We start from the raw sequence: 21,642 nt of genomic DNA on the forward strand, positions 1-21,642 counted from the left end.
CATGATGTTGAGAAGCTCGCTGTTCAGGCGACCAGAGCAATATATCAAGAGCTCAACAGAAAGGCGGGACGGGATCCCGGTCTTGGTCCGTCTGCTCGGAACGAGCATCAAGTTGCTCTGTTCTTCATCGACCTTTACGATTATTCCTTCGCGTCTCCACAGCGGTAGATGACACCCGGTCTCCACGAGAAGAAAAGACGAAACTTGCCCCAACATGAAGACACAAGGCTGAAACGACTAGGTATTTCCCAAAACGGAACGTTTGAGGCCCCCACACAGTTCACCACATCTCGTCAGCCCAAACGACCACCTTGCTCTAAGCGAGTAACATGCCAGGGGTTCCAGCGAATCTGGAACGATCACAAATTCTCCGATGGCCATGCTTACACCAGCATTGCCAGCAGACAAAAAAAGGAAAAAAGAGAGATTGATCGCACGAGTAGGGCTGCGCCTCGCAAAGGCGGAGATGCACAACAATGCTGGCGCCAGACCAGGTCGCAAGGGTACTGAAAATATGCAATCTCTACCTATCGTCACAATCTGGATATATTCGCTCCGAAAGCGGGGGTACATTTGGCAATCGCTAGTCACCGACTACCATCTGCCGCTAATTGCAAAGGTCATCTAGAACCCACGAGCCTTTTGAAAAGTTGGTGTTGGAACGATCATTTGCGCCTCTCCCGGACCCTGTGTCTCGCGGCGCAGCTGCTGTTGGTTGGACAGCCTGGGCCACGCGTAGCGTGCCCGAAGCCACATCAGACGACATTTTCTCCCGTGCGATAACGTTCTCACGATGCCCAATATGAGGTGTTGGGTGACGGTGTTGGAGACGCTCGTGGGGCGGTCTCGCGCGAGCACACCTTGTTAGCATGGACCAGGGTGAAGGCTCAGCCATGGAAGTCAGCAGCCGCCTTGGGACCGGTAATAGCAATCACAGAGGTCATCTAGGATTGTTATAAGATGATGGTAATTTCCGTTTGTTGCATTGCTCTGTTTATTATACGGAGTACCCGTCATCGCATTCATCTTTGAGTGTTCAATCCTGCCGAGTCATTCGCCTGACAACACCACACAGCCTCCATTCAAGGCCTTTCACAATACATTGTGCGGGCTCGATTAACATCCTTTGTCAACCATTCCCCTAGCCACCTGAAGTTTATTCCGGTTATTCTTTCACTGACTGATTCTCTGTGGACGGTGTGGCGCCGCTCTCCGCCATCTCCGCTCTTGCACTTGAGACGGTCTGCAAGTTTCAAAGGCCGTTCGTCCTTACCCAATATATAAACGTTCAAGGAAGTTTGAAGACGGCACCACAACCGCAACCACAACCACGAACCGTAAAACAACCTTACCCCTACGACTGCGCCGAGAATCGTTCCGAGATTTTTTTTCTCGCAGACCTACTACCAATATGAAGTTCATTTCCTTTGCGGCTGCCCTCACTGTTGTGGGTCAAGCATCAGCGACAGTCAGGATAATGCCATTCGGCGCATCAATCGTCACTGTAAGTTCATATACGAGTTTGAATCTCTGATCCGAATCATTCCTTCCACATCAATTCCTTCTTCCACACACCCCATATCTCCCATGTTTCTATTCCACCTTTCGTCGCCATAGCCAATTCCATCTACCCTCTTCCCCATCATTTTCCCTAGCACACACAACCACCCCACTCCAATCTCTCTTCTCTCCTCCTTCCTCCCTCCCCCACAACCCCCTCCCCAATACCAAACCAACACCTCCCAGGAATGCTGGCGCGCCCTCCTTTACCGCAACCTCACCACCACCGGCTACCCCAACATCGACTTCGTCGGCAACGCCCCGACAAAAAAAGACTGCGGCTTCCCCTTCGACTCGGACCACGAAGGCCGCCCCGGCGCCCTAGCAATCGAGTACGTCGAGAAGAACTGGCTTCCGGACATCCTCGCCAACGCTCGTCCTGATGTCGTGGTCATGCATCTGGGAACCAACGATATGGTCCAAAACAAGAAGATCCCGGATGTGCTGGCTGCGTATTCGACGCTGGTCGATCAGATGAGGGCGAGTAAGCCGAATATGCAGATCATTGTAAGTCACACATTTTTATAGCTTTAGATTTAAATGTGGACCCGCGTTGCTGACATACATCATCATCCAGTTCTCCCAGCTCATCCCCATGCGACCAGACATGTTCAACGGCGCCAACGCCCGCATCACAGAACTCAACAAGGCAATCGCAACGTGGGCACCTCAAAAGAGCACGCAACGATCTCCCATCATCGTCGTGGACAACAACTCTGGATTCAACGTCACGACCGACACCTACGACGGCGAGCACCCCAATGACAGCGGGAATCGCAAGTTGTCCGCAGTGTTCTACAAGGAGTTGGCAAGGATCATCCCGGCTGTGAGTTAGAGGCGCTCACGGTACCACGGTCACGATTAAGATGTGCATATTTTCACTTCATGTCCACTGTTTGGACTCTGTAAAGCCTTTTTTTCATTGTGTGATATACCCCCCAAACATTAGACGGCGAATGCGCCGAGTGTCGATTGCTAGGATGACCCTAAGGTCAAACAGCGCAGGAATCATCAGAGAAGACGGCTGAGAGCACACAAGGAAATGGAGCTGGGTATCTGATGCCGAATAAGGAACCCGGGGAACATAACCATGTGTGCAGAGAACCGTTGACGCCGATACCCATTAGCCCTGAGATTAACAGCCCATAGATGAAGAAGACTACGCTTAGATGAAGCGAGACACTACCTAGTAGCTTCAGTCAGCTTCGTTCAACTGCATACTTCGCTTGTGAGGAACGATAGGAAGACTTACCGCTAGAGCGGTTGAGTCGTTCGTAACTAGGAGCTCAATAGTAGGAGCCCATAGCAACCTCACGGCCGTTGGCGTACTTGCTGCCAGGGCCTTCGTTGAAGTAGAACGCCTCGTCGAATGCACTGTTGTCATAGTAGCCGTTGGCCCGATGACCAGTACCACCGAAGCCGTTAGTGCCGGCGCTGATATTGGCATAGGCATAGGCGCTGACAGTCGCAGAGGTGCTGAGAGTGCTGTTGCCAACGCTGCTGTTGACGGAAGCGTGGTCATCGGTGGTACCAGAGGTGGCAATGGCGCTGTTGCGGCGGATGATCGTGGACCCCATAGCATTGACGAAGGCGGCGCTCTCGAAGGCGCTCTCTTCAACGTACGAGTTTGGTGGTGCCTCAATTCCCGTGCGGTCAACGGCCATGACATCACTGTCAGCGTTGTCGTCCTGGAAGTTGAAGTCCATGTTGTCCTCTTCCTCTTCCTTGATGAACGGGAGCATAGAAGAGTCCTCGTCCTCAGTCTTGAAGCGCTGCGCCATGAGCTCTTCGTTGTGGACGCGTTGAAGCTTAGCACTAGCTTGCTCTAGGTCCTTCTTCGCCTTGGCCCTTGCCTTCTTCTCGCGCTCGTGGCCCCGACGCTCAGCTGCCTTCTTGCGAGCAGCTTCACGCTTCTTGACTAAGTCCGCCTTGGCCTTGGCATCCAGGACGGCAAGGATGGCCGCTTTCTCCCTGACCTAGTAGGAGTGCATATTAGCAGGAGAGATAGATGAAGAAGAGATGTAAGTCGATGCTTACCACTGCTTGCTCCTGGGCGAGACGGTGGCCGGCGATAGCACCGAGGCGGTCGTAACTCATATCGTATCCGTAGCCACGACCCATGCTTGACGACAGTGACAAGAAAGGGTAGAGGTGAGGTGAGCTACTGCTGGCGCTACACGACTAAGAACGCGTAGAGTTCTGGCTACTCCTCCAGGTTAGCCAAAGGTCGCTTGGGGAAGGAGGATCGCACTCCCAGCACCGAGATGAGGTGAGTGGTATGTTATGAGCAGCAGAAAGCTGCAGCAGCTGCTGCCGCAGTTCGGGGACGTGAGCTTACCTTGATCTCGTCCTGCTCTTTACCACAGCTGCTCACAGCTATGAGGACGCGGGGAGGCGAGACGACGTGACGAGCGTAGCAGAGAAGCTGACGGGAAAAGAGCTCCTTGGGGAGCCGAAGGTGATGCGAAGCAAGCTCTTGTTGAGCAGATGAGGTTGGTGAGAAACGTTGTGGGTGAGAGGGTGGAAAGAGTGACGAGAGAGTTGCGGGGGTGAAGTAGAAAGGGAAGGGGCGCAGAGGCAGCGGAGGCAGAGGAGTATCAACACTAGAGATGACGCTAGTGCTGGACGGCTCGAGGAGAACGCCGGAACGACGAGCAGCTTGGGGGGATATTTCGTCCAGGTACTTGAAAGCAGCTCGTAGCTTTCTTTGGTTGGATCGAACCCTTTCACTCAAGGCCCCATACCGTGCCCCTACCCTTGGAGTCCCGTGACCGACCTGAAGGTCAACGTGGTATAGCAGAGAGACCACTTGCGGTGACGAAGAGCATATAGGTCCGCCTAACCCTTTAAGGTCCTCGTGATAGTTGTAGCAAGCCAGTATCAGGACCGGCCAACGCGCAGGCGGCCTCAACCATATCATGCAGGTCACCAGTGTCCCAAACTTTTGTCTCGTGCTGCTCATACTCTTGAAGCTCCCTGCCCCCGTCGCCGCGGTGACGAAGCGACGTCTCTACACACCGGACCCACTTACGACCACGACCACCGGGCGGGGAGGAACGGCAACAACTTCTCATGACTGGTACTCTTCCTCTCAGCGTCACCATGCTCCCTTCGTAGCCGCAGCCCCGGGGGCGATCTTCAACGGGAAGGGGAGCTTAAGCAAACCTCATACCAAGGCCAATCCTACCAGACTGCCAATGCCTCTTTCGGGAAACTCTCTCGGCCATGGACGTTCGTCCGGTGTTATGGAGCCATAACGAGTCTCGACAGGACCATGGGACCACGGAAACATCCAACAGCACGTGTGAGTATACTCCAAGACCCCTTGGCACCTGTTCCAGCATCATCCTGTTGCGTGCAAGTATGTACGCTCGTCTCTCTTTCTGGCAAGCATCTGGCATCATTCCTTCGGGGGTTCTTCCTCCTTCCAAGCAGCAAGCCATTAGACAAACCGCCGATCCAGAATCCGCATACTCAAACTCAAGCCGCTTCCCCTGCCAACACTCGGAGCCAGGATCTGTGTGTCGAGATCATAAGCGGGAGTCCCAAGGACTCCGTCTGCCGGAGCTCAGAGCCATGGCGGTGGACGCGGAGAACATTCGACAGGGTGGGTAGGTTATTCCCAAGGGCGCCCTCATACCACACTCATCTCGTTCATTCCAAGAGCTTACTCCCACCTCTTCCCGTATAGCAACTTGTGTTAAAAGTAATTCCTGGAAGGCTTCTCTCGATCCTCTGCTGCGAGAACATACAAGTCGAGCCCGCAAATGCAGGTACTGCAGCCGCAGAACAATCCTCTCGGACGCAACAAGGCCAAGTACACACAGGGGACGAGGCAGCATGGGCTGCTGGGTTTATTTGCTCAACCTCCAGAGTACAACCGTCAAGCCCGGGAGAGCGAGAGAGCTTCTGGCGGCATCCGGGACGTTCCTCAAGGCAGGCTTGATCCCGATATCTCATGTAGTCTCGGCCTGAAGGAGTATGCTCCCACTCTTTCTATCTTGAGGCATCTGCTGAGTTCATATCCTCAAACAGACTTCGACACCCCAAGACAGCCGAGCAAACCCTCAAGCGCAGACACTGCATCCGCCGAGTCCCACCTCTTACAAGCGGCCGAGAAAAGCAGCACACACAGGTTCCTTGACATGGCGAAGAGAGGTTTCAAGCGAACATAGGGGGATAATGTGTCCCTCTGTCCTGAACCCGAAAACTGTTCTCCGAACAGAGGGAAGACCGGGGACTCCTTTTCGAGGCATGAGCCACACAGAAAGATGACAGTAGTCCCCGGCACCAACAACCGGTCAGGACGGTTGGCCTTGTTCGGCGGAAAAAGATCTCAAGGAGATACATCAAACATCCGGACCCTGGATTCCTCTTCAAAATCATGAAGGACGGCGCGCGAAGATGAAGGAGCAGATGCTCTTGGGAATGAACACATGACCGCTGATGCCATGTCGATACAGGAAGAATACAGAATGCGGACCGCATACAAGAAAAGGGAAAACATGGTTGCCGTAACCTAGGAAGAAAGGGAAGGGATAGACCAAAGCGGAGAGATGTGTGCTGACGCATGGAAGATACCGATTATATGAGAGCCGAAAGGAAGAGGAGAGGAACGGTCGAAGCGGAATACCATGCGCTGAAGAGTGGGAAATGATTATGGGGGCCGGATGTGCAATTCCGATTCATCAGTTGCACGATAGTCAAACATACCACCCACCGGAGTGAGAGAGACAGTCAGAAGCCCCAGCATTGCGAAAGCCTCCGGAGCAGGGACAGGCGGATGTCGACGTTGCAATACCCTCCCAGGAATATTCTTACGGTTCAAAATCGGTCCAGGAATGGAGGAACGCTGATGACGAGGAGAAGGAGGCCTTGCAGACGGCATTTATGTGTCGAAGGCGGTGGAACCCATGAATGTTCTCAGCGGTGTGAGGCATGGTTGTGTCACCAGCCTAGCCAGGTTGGACATGTCCATGCGCAGCTGGACCCGTTGCCCCCAATGGGCTGTGATTCGACAGAGACCCTCCTAAGCAAATGGCACGCTCCGGAGTTCCACATGCACGGGCAAACATTCTCTACTCACACACTTGGCGGGCGTGGAGCCAGAGCCTGGAAACCCGAATGGTTCAGGTACAGTACATCACGATAAAAGTGCAAGCACATTGCATACACCTCCGAGTGGCAGTTCGGAGGCGCGCGATCTCCGCTAGCAAATGCGCTGAGAAGAATAAAAGGAAAATGGTGTATACTTGGACCTTTGTATGTACAGAATGGATTCGCTTCGCTCATGTTCGCCCCCGTTTCAAATTCCATGCGGCCGACTGCCTTTACTTTGTTCGAATGATCTTTAGCTTCTTCGGGGAGTGCAAGAAATTATTGGCATAAGCTTTTGGCACGAATCTTCGCTCGTTCGGTTCTTGTACAAAGTACTCGTAGCCCTGCTTGTTCGCGAAGTTGATGGCGTCTTCTTTCGTCCTGAACTGGATGCGGTGTCCGTTCATGAAATCGGCACTCGATTGCCAGCCCATCAGGGGGTTCTCCCATCTGTGGCCCTTGGGAAGCGGGTCCCAGTCCATAAGCCAGTGGCGAGCGTGCCACTCTCCGGACTGCGTCGCAGCCTTGGTGGGACGGTAGATGCTGCTCTTCATCAGTCTACGACGCCCAGACATTAATGTGAGGGACGTACCGGACGGTGCGTGCCTGGAGGTCGATAGGGGCGCCAGAGAGAACAGCTGCAGCGACGGACTCGCCAGGCTCACTGCCGTCCATGACGCGCTTGGGGATCGGGGAGAAGTTGCTGAATGATGTCAGTCATGTTCGGCTAAGTCAGGATAGGAGCAGCGCACGATGTCCTGTAGTCGATGGCAACATTGTAATCCGGCTGGTGCCTCATTCCCTCCGCCGCGCTCTGCTCTCTGATCTGTGTCGAATCGCCAGTCGCCCGGGGGCCAGGTGCGTCCTCCGGCGTCGTCTCCTGCACATCCCTGGCGTAGTTTCGGTGTTGGGGCACGATAGCCCTAGCCGCGGAGGGCCGCAGAGCAGCGAGCTGCAGCCGAGTCGAGATTGGCCTGCAAAGAGCTGACATGGTGGTGTGGTCAGCGACGTGATGTCGAAGTCGGAGGGGCTTGATGTTGAAGTGAGGTTGAGCTGCCCGCGATGCAAGCTACGATGATGACTAAGCCTTGCTTTTCTGCGACCCTTCAGCTTCAACGTCCTCGCACCCACCCTCCCCACGTCCTCACACCAGTCGACCCATCTTGCCAGCCCAGGTACGACTCTGCGATTGGTTACGCTCAAAGAAACGATTTCAATTGATGCTGACTGGTGTGCAGCCGTCAAGATGAGTTTTATTCAGAAGCGCGGTCTCTCGACCCTCATTCCTCCCAAGGTACGACTGAGACGCCGACCGATTGTAATTGACCTGCTAACTGAGTTCCGCAGGTTGCTTCTCCCAATGTAAGATCCCCTCCAGTTTCTTCTTGATGATTCCGATGCCTCGCGCCGGCCTAATTCCTCACCCATTGGACCGCGGAATTCGTATCACGACCCACCACTTCCGATCCACCGGCGACACCGTACAGAGGAATTGACCCCGATGCTGACATTGAATAAAGGCTATTGGAGCATCTCCCAATGCCGTCCGCATGCAGAAAGTCGTGAGCTTCTACGAGAAACTGCCCCGTGGACCGGCTCCCGAGCGTGAGGCCAAGGGCCTTTTTGGACGTTACCAGAAGGCGTACTTCGGCAAGAATGCCTCCGCGAAGCGTGAGTAATGTGCAGCGGGACGGAAACTGGGCATTGTGCTGACACTTCGTCTAGCCCTCGTTCACGCTATCGTCGTCCTTACTCTCCTTGGTTATGCGCAGAACTACTATTTCCATCTGCGTAAGTCGCAACTTTTGGGATGTCCTCAGCACGGTACTGACTCAGAATGACCAGGCCACCACAAGAACAATGCTCATTAGACGGATGCGATACCACATGACAGAGGCCGATCGGGTTAGGCGTAACCGGCATGTGTACATATAGCATGTAGCAGTTCAATCTCATAGGTTTATGAGCCTTCATCCACTTCTCCGTGTGGTCTGTACGATTGCTTCGCATTGTTTCGTTGGCTATGGCTGTCCTGGCTTTGCAGCTACAACATTCATCTTGTGTGGCTGTGCACGCGTTTGGCGCAATGACGACGGACGCATAACAACAATCCAATACGTAGCATTCATACAGAAAGCTCACGACTGTGCTCTTGTGGGTGGAAGCAGATGCCAGGATACCACTTCTGGATAGACCTAGTATTATTCACACGTACAGTAGTCCTATTGCGCACATAATCGGCGCGATAACACCTGGATCGTTTACGGGTGTGCCGGGAGGCCAATCGCCGCTTTAGGGTTGCCAAGAACCGCTGGCCCGTGATGTCTCTTTTGACACGGCACTCGTTGCTTCCTCCTGTGCCTACAGCATACCACCACCATCACCTCCCGCCTCGGAACAGCGGCCGCCTCCTATAGAAGGCCTTCTTCTTCCATTTACTTCGTCCCTGAGCTTGTCCGCACTCAGAAAGGCTTCCATCACCGCCGCTACAAGCTCCGCTGGTACACGTCGAAGGCGATCCACCGTCGCCCACACCGCTAGCTTCTCCGCAGCACGACGCAGTCGACGTTTCTGCGGAGGCGCCTCCTCTTCCTCGTGGCGATTCTTAGGACCTGAAAATAGGTACATATACCCACCCTATCCACATCTGCATTCCTTGGAACAGGGCATCTTGGATGCTTGGGCGCCACCTGCACGGCTACCAGCATCTGGACCCTTGTCTACGAGCGCATATCTAGAAACAGCTTTCTGACGGAGCCTCATTACTGCCAATACAGTTAGGCAAATTGTTATGGCAGAGCAGATCGCCCACGATGTGGTAAAGGAAGCACAGTCGATGGGTGGCCCCTCGCCCATCGACGATACTGCGACGTCTACCAACACTCCCGCCGGCGACGGCAAGGCGCCCTCGGAAACCCCGAACGCCCAACCCAGATACACAGATACCGAAACCGAGAAGGAGAGTAGAACAGAAGGGGCCGCTGGTACTGCAACAGACACATCGGATAAGGCTGGTCCAGATGCTCCGGACGTAAGTCAGAGTCCCCCGCTGGCTCGCCATATTGACAAAGTACAGAACCACGCGAAAGGGTCGGACAAGGGACAAGACGCTGCGGTAACTACGACTGACAAGAAGGAAGCACTAGTTAACGGGGATTCGGGGGAGCAATCTGCACCAGAGGACTTCTCAGCACCTCAGACAGCAGGAGAAGTCAGTGGTGCTTCAGATACCGACATCAGCCGTCCCGGAAGCGTAGATCAGACGAAGCGCGATGCGGGTCATTTGCGAACGAGTTCTTTAAAGAAACCCCCTTCCTTCAAGTCTGTATCTGTAACCAAGAACTTCTTGGCCAAATCTGCGGTGTCCACACCAACCGCGCGACCGGGGGATAAGGCTTCTGGCGTTGGACAGACAAGTACTGCAACCCAACCGACTGCGAAACCTAGACTAGTGGCCAAGTCAGGAAGCGGAATCGGAAACATCTCTCGCTCTTCCTTGTCGAAAGCGAACGGATTAGGCACCGGCCCAGATGCCAGTAAGGTGTGGAACAAGAACCAACCCGTTGCCCCACCGCCACCGAAACAATTCACGGATGAGGAGCTTAAACAGCAGTATGGAATTCATTTGGCTACGCGTTTGCAAGCGGACGAGTCGAGCAAAGAAGCGAAGTGGGCAGATATTGACGAAGACGAAGATGACTGGGCGCCAGATACAGTACAGTGGGCGGATGGCACCAGATCCTCTGTAGCCGCAGCTGCTGTCGAGAGCATACCTCCGCCAGCAGAGGACGTCAAGAGTGCCAGCAAGAAGGAGGAAGCAGCAGCAAATATACCCAAGCCAGTCCCCAGCACAATTTCCGGCTCTCAACGACCGAGTGCGACTAGCGGTACTAAGACCATTCTCAAACCAGGCGCACATGCACAAGCAACTGCAGCGAAGTCCAGCCTGGTGCTCAAGGGACAGCCGGAGAAGCCTACACTTGTCGCAAAACCGTCATCGGCTACACCTGTCAAATCACCATGGGCCGCCTTGCCCCCGGTTGACAAAGTGCCGCCTGTGCAGATCAATCCTCCCGTACAACAGCCCGTGCCTCCTCGATATTCGCAGCGAGAAACTCAAGGTTACGAAACTACGCATCCGCACTTCCCAACTCGAGAAATGGCACCGGATGACTTCAACAGGTCGTGGCGGGACGATCGTGGCAGCAGGGAACTATTCAACTCTCAGAGCGGACGGTACGAACCGGTTAGTGAAATGCGTCGTGGTTCTGTCCGTGACAGTGGCCTTCGACATCAGCCATCGCTACTGCAGCGGCCTCCGCAAGAAGGTCCTGCGGAGCCGTCAGCGGCCTTCCAAACATCACGTACCAGCAGTGATGCTCCTGCATGGGGCCGTAGACGCACCTCATCGAATGTTAGTGGCGGGAGCGGGAGAATGTTTATGGACCGACGAGGACCAGAACACCCAGGCATGGCTCTGAACATGCAGCGACGTGACTCGCATGCCGTCAACGGCACTGAAGCTGTCAGCCCGGGTCTGCCGCGACCAGAACTTGCTCACAAGGGGCCACTCAGCGAGGCACAGCACACCCTCACGGATCAACACGGAGCATGGCAGCAGAGAGCGTCGCCTCGCATGGCCAACGTGCAGCCATTATCGCCATACGGATCCGTCGGGTCTGCAGGAACCCACGAAGGTACTGTTCCTACACAGGTGGTGCCGACCGAGACTGCAGTCGAGGTTCAAAACAGACTGATGCGTGAGAAGCTGGAGCGCGCGCGACTGGCAAAGCAGAAAGAACGCGAGAAGGAGGAGCAGGAAGAGGCGGCGAGGAAAGAACGGTTACGCAAGAAGCTCGAGGCCATGGGTCTTGCCGACGATGTCAAGCCCAAGTCGAAGGACACCTCCCCGTCGCGCTCTGCTGAGAGGTCTCCACAGAAAGCGAAGGCTACGCCGGCGGTCGCGCAGTCGCCTCCCAAGCCGCCTGTGCCGAAGTCGGAGGGTGAAGTCGCTCAGTATGGCATGATGAAGGTGCACCAGCCGCAGCCGGTGAAGAAGCAGATGCATACTGGTGAGGGTGGTGTTGCGAGGCCTACGCGTGGGGCGGAGGAGGTGCCCAAGCCAAGCGCGTCTCCTGTGAAGGGTCGAACTAGCCCAAGCGTTGCCGCTCAACCTCCCTCTTCACCTTCACCACCCGCTGGCAAACCCCAACCCCCCTCCTCACTCACCAGCGATAATAGTAAGAATAAGGACAATAACGGGCCGGCGGCAGATAAAAGCCGCCCTCGCCCCCAAGAAAACGCTCCCCTCAACACCTCTCAACCTCTTAAGCCTTCCCAGCCTACACCATCAGTTTGGTCCTCCACGCTTCCTCAGCAACCTCGCTCTTGGGCATCCAACGTCTGGGGCCCTCCGCAACCGAAAGACAGAGCGCTTGGCAACGGCAACTTCGACCTCAGCTACAACCGTGGTCAGTCGCGACCGAGTCCTCCACAACTTCCTCCCCAGTCTCAGCAGCCCGGGCAAGCACCTTCACTTGGCTTGCCACCGCCCATCAAACCTTCGCAACCGCAGCAGACTACACCTAATCCTCCCTTCGCGCAACCAACAATGGCTACCCAAGTCGAAACCATGAATGCTCCCAAGCTCGTTGCGGGCCCGAAGCAGCCTGGTCCGATCGCGCCCCCAGTCGCCAACGGTTGGGGCAACTTCGCCGCTGCCATTCGTCGCGACGACATTGCCACGATGGAGAAGAATCTTCAAGAGTTTGAGCGCATGGGCGGAAAGTCCTTCAGACCCGAAATCCACGAGACGTATACCGATCAGAAGGGTCAGTCGCAGTCCACGGTCCACACTAAGGCCGGCGGGCCGGCCACTGCAACGAACGCAGGCAAACCCGAGGCCACCCAACCCGTCCGCGCAGAGGGTATCGCTGCCGTCGCGAATGAAGCACCTGCTCAGACCGTTGCCAACAACACGGCTGCCAGGTCCTCTCGCTTCTTCCCAAGGGCCTCTGAGGCGACCACGCAACCGGCTCCTCAAGCTAGCAGTTCGGGTTCCCCGCCTCCTCCACCGCCCGAGATCGAGACGCACCCAGTCTATGAGACAGGCTCTGCTCGACCTGTGGTCCGGTTCCCCAAGCCCACTCCAACGGTGCGCCTCCCGCCAGCTATGGACAACATGATATTGACTCCTCCTCAGGGCCCGGTGAGCATGCCTAGCAGGCCCTCCGGGGTCCGCTTGGGGATGGGTGCTCGGCCGCTTGCTTTGAATCCTGAGTGGCAAGCCCGTTTCAATCGTCTTTGGGCTGAGCCGCAAGCTGCTCCGTCAGCGGCGCCGACCACCGTACACTCTGTTCCAGTCCAACCCGCTGGTGTTTCGAAACCAGGCGCGCTTGCCGTCGCTGCTTCCTCGAAGGCTCCGCTCGAGGTCCGCGAGGTTCAGGCCCCTGCTACAGTCTCGTTGCCGTCTGCTGTTGCCAAGAAGACTAGCGATGAGAGTCTCAAGGATGTGACCACCCGTTCCAGCGCTGACAACATGATGCTCGAAGAACGCGAGTTTGGTTCTCTTCCGGTAGTCAAGCTTCCGCATATGGCCCATCGAGCCGCTGGCGAGGCACCGGTCAGCAGCCCGACGCACCGACCGAACTTCCGCAACCCGCGCGCTCCGGAGGTCACAACCAAACCTATGTACAACGGGGTTGAGCAGGATCGCAATGCCGATACTATCAACGTCATCATCCTCCTGCCCGGTATGAGTTCATCTATCACGAAGACTATGCCGAAGAAGCGCGAGCAGCGGAGGAATGCCGGTCCCAGAGGCCCCAAGCGCACCAACTACAATTCGAACAACGCAGGATCGAGCAGTGGCAACGGTCCCCGTCCTCGCAAGCCCTCCAGCTATCAGGGACAGGGCTCCAACACGAGCAATTCCACTCGGCCTTCTGGCGGCAACGGATGGAATGGCACCCGCTCCGGTCAAACATGGGCTAGGCGCACCGATGCGGTCCATTGAAGTCACAACTTCTGAAGAAGCTCAACCGATCTATTGCGATGGATGCGTTTCCTCGTTCTCGGATAGAAGGCGTTCGGCTTATCTGTTTGCCATTGTCCTCTGACTCGGCTTACCATGACGGTGTCCAGGGTTCGGGTATTGAAGAATCCAACGTGGGTTCGTATTGCAGCACATCTTGTTATTGCACTTCCTCCTGTCATTGTCAGCCTGGACTGCTCTAGGCATTCTGGTTCGATTCCGTTGACCTTCGAAGCAAATAACGGCAGGCCTTCCACAGTGTCTTGAGTCGGATCAGTTAGGCATGTTCTTGCTTGTCTGAACGTTGCAGGCTTCCCTTAGAAGCGGATTAACGCCTCACCTTTCACTATTGTTTGCACTTGTCGCAACTAAGGTCAATGTGGTGGCGGTTGACAGGATGCAGATCTGGGTTTGCGATGCACTGGGTGGTTCCTACAGATAGATGCGTCTATCAATCAATGTTTCAAATTTCAATTGGCCGTGATCGTAGTTTTGGTGATGCTCCAGTGTTTGACAAGGCTATCTTTTCCAATCTGATCGCCTTCCACAAGGTGTTGAACAGGAGTATTCCGCTCGAAACCCTCAAGTCTCTCCACACTCTTGTCCTGCTATACAGTATGTATCGTGTAAAGCTTCTATTTTCTCTGCTTTCACGGTAGATACTGGTACACGGGTAGCACATAGGACAATGACGCTTGGCAGCCAAGCCTCTGATTATGAACTGATTTCCCCTGGCTTCGGGCCGCGCGGTTAGGCGTTTCCCCCAGACTTTCCCCTTATGGGCCAAAACTCTGGGAGAAACAAATCTTTGCGCGTGATCATAGAAATAAATACGCGTCGATCGCGTCTTTCTTGTTGGGAGCTTCCCTTTCCTTCATCATTACGTTTCCGGTCCTTCTCCTATCTTATCGTCCCATCGTCCTCATCAAACATCAGAAACCTTCCGAAAGATGCGTCCCATCCTCAAAGGCCTAGCCATCCTCCTCCCCCTGCTAACCACGCTCTACCTCCTTCTCGACTCCCGTCTCGAGTCTTTCTATATCTTCAACCCTGAGCAGCTGCACGCCGTGTCTCTGGCCGCGATTGAGAAACACGGCAATGACACGGCTGCCGTGGTCAAGTATATAGTCGAGGATCTGAGTACGAGGGAGGAGACGAAGCGCCATGTGAATTTGGACGAAGAGTGGGTGTTTAATAATGCCGGGGGTGCGATGGGGGCCATGTGGATTTTGCATGCGAGTGTGACGGAGTATTTGATTGTTTTTGGTGAGTCGGTTTTCTTGATATGTGGATCTTTCGGGTGTTGGTCTTGAGTTTCCGGACTTTTTTTCTCTGGGTTAGATATGTGGAGTTAAAACTCCCACGATATCATTTTCTCGTCCCCTGTTTCCTTGCGTCCTTTCTTTGTCTATTGATCATTCAATTTCCTTCGTCCTTCTTCTTTTCTCCCTCACTCTCCCTTCCCGTCGTCTTCCCATTCCCATCCATCGACACTCCACGCACCCTAACGCCCTCCCTCACAGGTTCTGCGACCGGCACCGAAGGCCACACCGGCCGCCACACAGCCGACGACTACTTTCACATCCTCTCCGGCACCCAACTGGCCTATGCCCCGGGCCCCGGTGTCTACACCCCTGAGGTCTACCCCGCGGGCAGCGTCCACCATCTCAGGAGAGGAGACGTCAAGCAGTACAAGATGGAGAGTGCGTGTTTTGCGCTCGAGTACGCGAGGGGCTGGATTCCGCCGATGTTGGGGTTTGGGTTCGCCGACAGTGAGTATATCCCGGGTTTGTTTGTTTATCTTGGATGGTTTGTGCTGAGGTTTATCGCAGCTTTCTCGAGCACGCTGGATTTTCCGACGTTGTGGCGGACGGCGTATATTACGGGGAGGGAGATGATTGGGAATTTGCTGGTGGGGAAGTTCTAGGTAATGGGTGCGGTATAGGGCCCCATAGAGAGAGTTGATAGACGTGGCGTATCTGCATTCAAGAGGGGGAACGTGGGTTCATCACAACAAATTAGATCCCACAAGCTGTATAGAGTACCGCCTCGTACCACGTCCGACTGAAGAACCCCAAGTACTTCCAATCCAAGTTGGAATACGTATCTTGAGAAATCTAATTGGCTATATTCTAGTTGTGCCACTAGGGCACGGTGTTTTAAGGTTGGTTATACCTGGACGGAGGCGCAGAAAGGGCCAAGTAGAAGGTCAATAACCCCTTCGCGCACGGTCGTGTTCAGTCGGACGTGAAAAGAGGCAGTACAACACTGTATTCATTTATACATCGTCTATAATATCCAACATTCCCCACCCCCATATCGTCTCACCAACCTACAACTTCGCCCTCTCCCTCTCCCCCTCCCCCAAAATCCCCTCAACCAACCTCTCCGCCTCCCACGCACTCCCCCAGCTACTCTGATACCCATACCCCCCATGCCCATACTGATGCACGACCCACCCGCCATCCACGCCCCTCTCCCTCTCCACCCTCGGGCCCCCCTTCCTCATCGGCCTCAACCCAACACCATGCCTAACCACACTCAACTCCGTCACTTTGCCCGTCCGCGGCACCAACGCGGGGCACAGCTCCACACTCCGCTGCATGATCCGATTCGCGAGATTCGGATCCGGCGCCGATTCCCACGACCCGGCCTGCAGGCACCCACCTAAAATGGTGCCGCCGCCCGCCGCCCGCTGCATCACGTACGTCGCTTCGTCGGCGCCGTCGTCGGTGCCGCTGACGGTGTACATTGCGCCCGGTGCGTTTCGCACGAGGACGATCTGCCCGCGGGCTGGGTAGACGTTTGTGTCTTTGACGTCGGCGAGGGTCAGGGCGCCGAGGCCGGTGCAGTTGATGATGATGTGGGCGGGTTTTCCCGAGTGGTGGAGCGTTCGGGCGGAGGAGAGGGAGGGCAGGATGGCGCGTTGGAAGACGACGCCGTGTTTGAGGCATTGGCCTAGCAGCCAGGGGAGGTAGATGGCTGTGTTGATGCAGACGGAGGTGAAGGATGTGCCGGTCGAGCAGTCGGGGGGGAGCGAGGAGCGCGGCAGGATGCGGAACTGGTTGAAGTCGTTAGTTTCCTATGACTTGTTCATACTTGACTGACGACTGATGGTTTTCCTCTTCACCAATCTGAGATACTGATACGAAAGGGAAAGTGAATGGAAAAGAGTGAACAAGTGACTTGCACAACTTACATTCGGCACCACATCCCTCCACCACGCGTCCTCCCTCACCAACTCGCGGAACCACTCCCCTGTAGGCGTCCCCTCATCCTTCTTCCTCCCATACACAATCGTCTCTTGGAAATGCACCCCGGCCTCGGGCACCTCTTTCACGATCCGTTCCAACTCGGGCCACGTCGCCTGCTCGAGTTTCTGCAGCAGAGAGCCACGGGTCCCGACGGGTAGGTAGTTGGCGCCCGCCCAGGGAGACGCGTACTCGATGTCGTAGTCGCCGGGCATGTGCTTGGAGAGCACGGTGATGGTGTAGTTGTGCTTGCGGGAGCGGGCGAGGGTGAGGGCCGTGGTGAGGCCGATGACGCCGGCGCTTGGGAGGGGTGTTAGTGGGATTGGGTTGTGTGCTAGTAGTAGAGAGTGGAAAGAGAATTGGATGTTGGGGGGTGGTTATATGAAAAGGCCTCATAGGGAAATGCCTATGTATCATAGAATTTGGAATCGGGTGATAGACGGTGCATGAATGACAAGACGAATAGATGAAAGGAAGAACAAGAAATTTCAGACGGAAGACGAAGAACAAACATGCTCGAACATGAAATCGATTTCTTCACCACACATGAAAACCCCTCAGGAACCACTTCTTCAATTGCAAGCATCAGGCTTGAGAAAAACCAAATATGCACTCACCCAACCACAACAATCCGAACTTCCGACATATTGTAAACTCAGACAAATCGACCGTGGGTTTCTACTGAAACAGAGCAGCGCTGGCCTTACAACCTTCAGCGCGAAGTAAAGAAACACTCTCTTGTCAAGTCGTTGTCAAGACTGAGGCTGTAGACATCCAATACGATCACCGGTGGGGGGTCCTATCACCCGTTGGCCGCAATTGGCCGTCGGAAAGCGAGGCGTTCGCTGGTGCTACCTATCTTCGATACATGACACAAAGACACCTGTGATGCCTTGAGTTTATGTCAGCTGTTCCTTTTTCTCCCTACTTTTGCCTCCATCACAATGAAGCGCATGGAGGGAGTATGGGAGAACTACATATCACGTGACCGGTGCTATAATATCCTCGCCACGAAGATTTTACACCGCTTCCTACAAAAATGGAGCGAAACACAACATAAGCCTCGGATTTAAGCATACAATAAAGAAGACTTCTTGTTCGCTGACCTGCATAGATTAAAAGATCTTGTTTGTCGACCTGCAGATATTGAAACAGTCTCTCGGGACGGTCTCCCCTGCCCGACTCCATATGGTATCTATCCCTAGGAGAAACCCCAATCTTGCCATCTAGCTCGCCAAAGATCCAAAGAGGGAACGGACCCGATCCGCCTCTACTCGTGTCGCCCACTTGAGCGGAAAAAGAGCAAAAAAACGCACACATCTGAGACACATTAAACTCTGTGAATCCTGTGTAAGGCATGGATCCATCCCCATGCCACCGTGAGTGCAGCAACGTATTGCTACCTCCCAAAGGCAGTCCAACAAAGCCGAAATTGTCATCAACCGTATTCATATCCCGAACGCCATATCCCCCTTTTCCTCATCCCGTCGGCCCCTCTATGCATCCCCGTCTAGATCATTGATACCACTCATGCTCGTTATACGAATTGAGCGCCCCTCCATACCCCTGCACGCCACCGAGGCCATTCAGCCCATTTGGATTATTGCCGTTTGCACTCGCATTGAGATTCCCGTTCATGCCAGTGCTGACCCCCACCCGACCTGCACCGACTCCATGCATCTCCACAACCGGACTTAGCGGATTATATCCGCCATTCACGGCGGCAGTGCCCGCTGGCGCACCCGGATTCCCGGAACTCCCTGCCAGCGACACCGCTGTCGACTCGAGAATGGCTAGGTCTCCGGCGGAGAAGTCGCCCCAGTTGCCGAAGCCGCTGGCCAGTTGGGTTTGGTCGCGGATCCACCAGTTCTCGCCCTCGCGCAGCAGCTGTTCAACGCCGCCGAAGAGGTGACTGGGCGAGTTGCCGGTTGTACTGCTGGCATCGAAGGATCGGCGGGGACCAGCAGGGGGGCCAGCGGAACTCACGGGTGTGGCCGGATCGCGGGCCGCTCGGGGATAGGCGAGGTTTGATGACGAGTCTGGAGGGATGGGGTGGGCTTCGGAGGTGCGCGGTTTGGCTTCGGATACAGCAGCGATGGAGCTCATAGGGATGCCTTGGGTGTTGAAGAAACCGGATGTAGAACCACTCGTCACAGGCATACTATACGGTTGCAACGGCGAGGCGGCAGGCAGACTTGGATGTCGCTCTGAGAGGTTCTCAGACTCGGATGTGATCGACTTGGGAGAGGTAACCTCATCGTAGCGGCCGAACTTGGCATCGGTGCGAGCAAGTACCGTTGCTGCTTCTTCCGGCAGCTCAACCTTCCATTTCTTAGCAAGAACGCTGAAAATGCCCAGTGTCCGCCGCGCGCATAGCCAGCTCTCTGCTATTTCCTCGAGATGCTTTACACCGTGAATGATGTCTCTCCTTGCGTTCTTCTCCGGGAGGTTGAGCAGGTGAATCGTACAAGCCGAGTGGGCGATGTAGACAGCTATGTTACAAATCTGCCGGAGGCCGTGGGACCGCTTGTACAATCGCAGCAGTTTCGATATCGATTGGGCCGCATTCGTACACAGTTTCCTCGGCGATACGTGCGCTGGCAGCGGCGAGTTATTCGGGTTGTATTTGAGGAAGGGTCGGAACAGGTGAATGTAGAGCAATTGAAAGAACATGCTGCAATGGATTAATACACCAACGTGCAGGTTGCAAGAGAGCAACACTTACTGCATCACCAGCATGCTTGGCAAACCTCCTTCTTTCGGCTCAAGCTCTTTCGGAAGCTCACGTTTCCAAGTCTCCAACCGCTGATGGATCTCACTGAGCTTCTTCAGCTCCGCTTGCTTGCCTTTGGCCTTGTCCATATCGATGGGGTTGTAAAAGAAGTTCATGAGGTCACTGGATATACCGCAAAGAATCGAGATTTGCAGTGCTACCTAGAACGAGTTAGCAAGATGTTGAGGATGCGCAGAGACAATGAGATAGTCTTCTTACTGCTCTGGTCCTCGATGGCTGCGCATGCGCTTGGTTAAAACCAGAGTCTGTGTAAGCGGACCAGATCTCGGCATCCTCAGTAGGAAAGACTTCAAACTTCGGCACTGTTACGATCGTATTGGGAAGCTGCGGAAGACGTCCAAGATAGTTCGACCAACATCTGCAACGGTTAGAAGCAGCCTTGTTATATGAGAGAAGCATGAGAGCGTACTTGTCAATCAGGAAACAGCCCCAGAATGTAATCTTCCGTGCATCCTCTTCATTCTCATCTATCCCTTTGCTGAATTGCATGCCTCCCGAATCCAGATTGAGACCGAGATCGCATGCCATCCGGAAACTCATGCCGCTGTATACCCAGCCCTTAGCCTCCCTACCGCAGCCTGCTTCTCTTACGGACATAAGTGCCAAGGCCTGCACCGTAGTCAGAGCGGGCACCTCGTGCAAGTCTCCTTCCAAGATGAGTCTTTTCGCTTCTTTGAAGAAATGATCTCCCGCCGTAGACGAGTCGCCGCGCACAGCCCGCGACTCGGGCCTCGAAGTGAAATGGCATCCCAACGCCAACATGGCGTTGACAAGTAAAGGCGTACAATATTGCCGCCTCGTGCCTGGCGGTGGTTTTCCCAGTCTGAAGTCGCGGAGAAAGAGGGGTTTAGAGAGGGTGGTGAAGAAGGTATAATGCCAGCAAAAGTACATATTGATAAGGTGTGAGACAAGCTCGGGGTCTGAAGTGACCGTCGTCCAAGATGTAAGTGGGTGTTCCTGCTGCGCGTACTGCTCGGTGTTCGACAGGGTGACCTCCTGCTCGCTGGTGTCGCTGCCCGTTCCGAGATAGATCAAGTGGGAGGTACCGCCGATATAGCGGGTTGAGCCGTCTTCCAGCCTCAGCTCTCCCATCTTGCCGGACAAGTGTTTCTCGAAAGTGGGAACAGTGCCCGGTCCCGGTGCAGGATGCGAAGAGCGCACAGGAACGTCGTCGTCTGGCAAGTCTTCTCCATTCTCTTTCGCGGTGATGGCATCTGCCATGGCGTCCAGGCTCTCGCATGTCCGTATCTGCCGCACCAGTTCCGCCACTTCATCCTCGGGGTAGTTCAAAATGGCTTGGATGAGCGTGTGTAGCGTCGTATTACGTGTCTTCAAACTGTCGAGGTCCTTCCTGTACACACCCTTACGGCGATGGTCCGAGTTAGGGTCATAGACACACTCGGTGTTATAGACAGCGGCGCACGCGGAGCAAGCGGGGGTTGTGCCGTCGCACTGCGAGCAAAACGATGGTTAGCAAGCGATTTCCCAAGAAGATATTCTAGAGCGCCGGAGATGTCGCACCTTAGACTTTCGCTTCCGGCATGGCACGCAGGCGCTTGATATGCAGCGCCTTTTCTTTGAGCCATCGTCCTGAATGCCGTCTCTGTCATTATTTTTGGCTTTCCTACGCCCTTTGGGCGGCGTGTCGCGTGCTGGAAGGTCTATACTCGCCTCCATGTCGGTATCAGTGTCATGATGTCGACGAGAAGGAGGAGCAGGCTGCTGAAGGGGCCATATCGCCGCATCCCACGCCTTTGCAGCAGATAGCAAGTCGGCACCCTCGAGAAGGTGGGTTGACTTATTCGCCAGGTGATTGGCCGAGATAAGTGGAGCTTCCTGTGGCTTGTGCTGACAAATGGGCAGTCCCGTGATCATCTCTTTCACGGTTGGGCAAATTAGGCCTCCGT

At 54.9% G+C, this 21,642-nt stretch overlaps 10 protein-coding genes across 10 annotated transcripts; 4 read left to right on the plus strand and 6 right to left on the minus strand.

The window, feature by feature from the left end:
• Positions 1-1,411: 1,411 nt before the first annotated feature.
• Positions 1,412-2,395, plus strand: EI97DRAFT_445281 (SGNH hydrolase; the record flags this gene model as incomplete). Its single annotated transcript, XM_033799955.1, has 3 exons — positions 1,412-1,504; positions 1,618-2,067; positions 2,138-2,395. The coding sequence occupies 3 exons, from the start codon at positions 1,412-1,414 to the stop codon at positions 2,393-2,395; spliced, it is 801 nt and encodes a 266-aa protein (XP_033650537.1).
• Positions 2,396-2,846: 451 nt separating this feature from the next.
• On the minus strand, positions 2,847-3,681 carry EI97DRAFT_461442 (uncharacterized protein; the record flags this gene model as incomplete). Its single annotated transcript, XM_033801199.1, has 2 exons — positions 2,847-3,536; positions 3,598-3,681. 2 exons carry the CDS (start codon positions 3,679-3,681, stop codon positions 2,847-2,849), a joined length of 774 nt encoding a protein of 257 aa, XP_033650538.1.
• Positions 3,568-4,678, minus strand: EI97DRAFT_192094 (uncharacterized protein). The gene has a single exon (XM_033793608.1). It carries the CDS (start codon positions 4,520-4,522, stop codon positions 3,842-3,844), a length of 681 nt encoding a protein of 226 aa, XP_033650539.1. The 5' UTR covers positions 4,523-4,678; the 3' UTR covers positions 3,568-3,841.
• Positions 4,679-5,486: 808 nt separating this feature from the next.
• Positions 5,487-6,238, minus strand: EI97DRAFT_192096 (uncharacterized protein). The gene has a single exon (XM_033793609.1). The coding sequence runs from the start codon at positions 6,130-6,132 to the stop codon at positions 5,722-5,724; it is 411 nt and encodes a 136-aa protein (XP_033650540.1). The 5' UTR covers positions 6,133-6,238; the 3' UTR covers positions 5,487-5,721.
• A 652-nt stretch (positions 6,239-6,890) lies between these two features.
• On the minus strand, positions 6,891-7,648 carry EI97DRAFT_461443 (uncharacterized protein; the record flags this gene model as incomplete). Its single annotated transcript, XM_033801200.1, has 3 exons — positions 6,891-7,200; positions 7,250-7,360; positions 7,410-7,648. The coding sequence occupies 3 exons, from the start codon at positions 7,646-7,648 to the stop codon at positions 6,891-6,893; spliced, it is 660 nt and encodes a 219-aa protein (XP_033650541.1).
• A 150-nt stretch (positions 7,649-7,798) lies between these two features.
• EI97DRAFT_436438 (uncharacterized protein) lies at positions 7,799-8,694 on the plus strand. Its single transcript, XM_033799103.1, has 6 exons — positions 7,799-7,832; positions 7,896-7,951; positions 8,005-8,019; positions 8,178-8,328; positions 8,383-8,448; positions 8,503-8,694. The coding sequence occupies exons 2-6, from the start codon at positions 7,904-7,906 to the stop codon at positions 8,526-8,528; spliced, it is 306 nt and encodes a 101-aa protein (XP_033650542.1). The 5' UTR covers positions 7,799-7,832; positions 7,896-7,903; the 3' UTR covers positions 8,529-8,694.
• Positions 8,695-8,995: 301 nt separating this feature from the next.
• On the plus strand, positions 8,996-13,870 carry EI97DRAFT_192399 (uncharacterized protein). The gene is made up of 3 exons (XM_033793610.1): positions 8,996-9,279; positions 9,435-12,811; positions 12,860-13,870. Exons 2-3 carry the CDS (start codon positions 9,449-9,451, stop codon positions 13,670-13,672), a joined length of 4,176 nt encoding a protein of 1,391 aa, XP_033650543.1. The 5' UTR covers positions 8,996-9,279; positions 9,435-9,448; the 3' UTR covers positions 13,673-13,870.
• Positions 13,871-14,443: 573 nt separating this feature from the next.
• EI97DRAFT_436440 (ERG2 and sigma1 receptor-like protein) lies at positions 14,444-15,984 on the plus strand. The gene is made up of 3 exons (XM_033799104.1): positions 14,444-14,956; positions 15,214-15,462; positions 15,523-15,984. The coding sequence occupies exons 1-3, from the start codon at positions 14,641-14,643 to the stop codon at positions 15,615-15,617; spliced, it is 660 nt and encodes a 219-aa protein (XP_033650544.1). The 5' UTR covers positions 14,444-14,640; the 3' UTR covers positions 15,618-15,984.
• A 38-nt stretch (positions 15,985-16,022) lies between these two features.
• Positions 16,023-17,892, minus strand: EI97DRAFT_496267 (FAD dependent oxidoreductase; the record flags this gene model as incomplete). Its single annotated transcript, XM_033802472.1, has 3 exons — positions 17,559-17,892; positions 16,890-17,241; positions 16,023-16,751 (listed from the first exon to the last, which is right to left on the minus strand). Exons 1-3 carry the CDS (start codon positions 17,585-17,587, stop codon positions 16,023-16,025), a joined length of 1,110 nt encoding a protein of 369 aa, XP_033650545.1. The 5' UTR covers positions 17,588-17,892.
• A 145-nt stretch (positions 17,893-18,037) lies between these two features.
• On the minus strand, positions 18,038-21,631 carry EI97DRAFT_436441 (uncharacterized protein). The gene is made up of 5 exons (XM_033799105.1): positions 21,257-21,631; positions 20,145-21,187; positions 19,934-20,093; positions 19,667-19,875; positions 18,038-19,615 (listed from the first exon to the last, which is right to left on the minus strand). Exons 1-5 carry the CDS (start codon positions 21,410-21,412, stop codon positions 18,457-18,459), a joined length of 2,727 nt encoding a protein of 908 aa, XP_033650546.1. The 5' UTR covers positions 21,413-21,631; the 3' UTR covers positions 18,038-18,456.
• Positions 21,632-21,642: the final 11 nt, after the last annotated feature.

Source organism: Westerdykella ornata, assembly GCF_010094085.1.
Source record: "Westerdykella ornata strain CBS 379.55 unplaced genomic scaffold EI97scaffold_31, whole genome shotgun sequence".
Lineage (NCBI taxonomy): Eukaryota > Fungi > Ascomycota > Dothideomycetes > Pleosporales > Sporormiaceae > Westerdykella > Westerdykella ornata.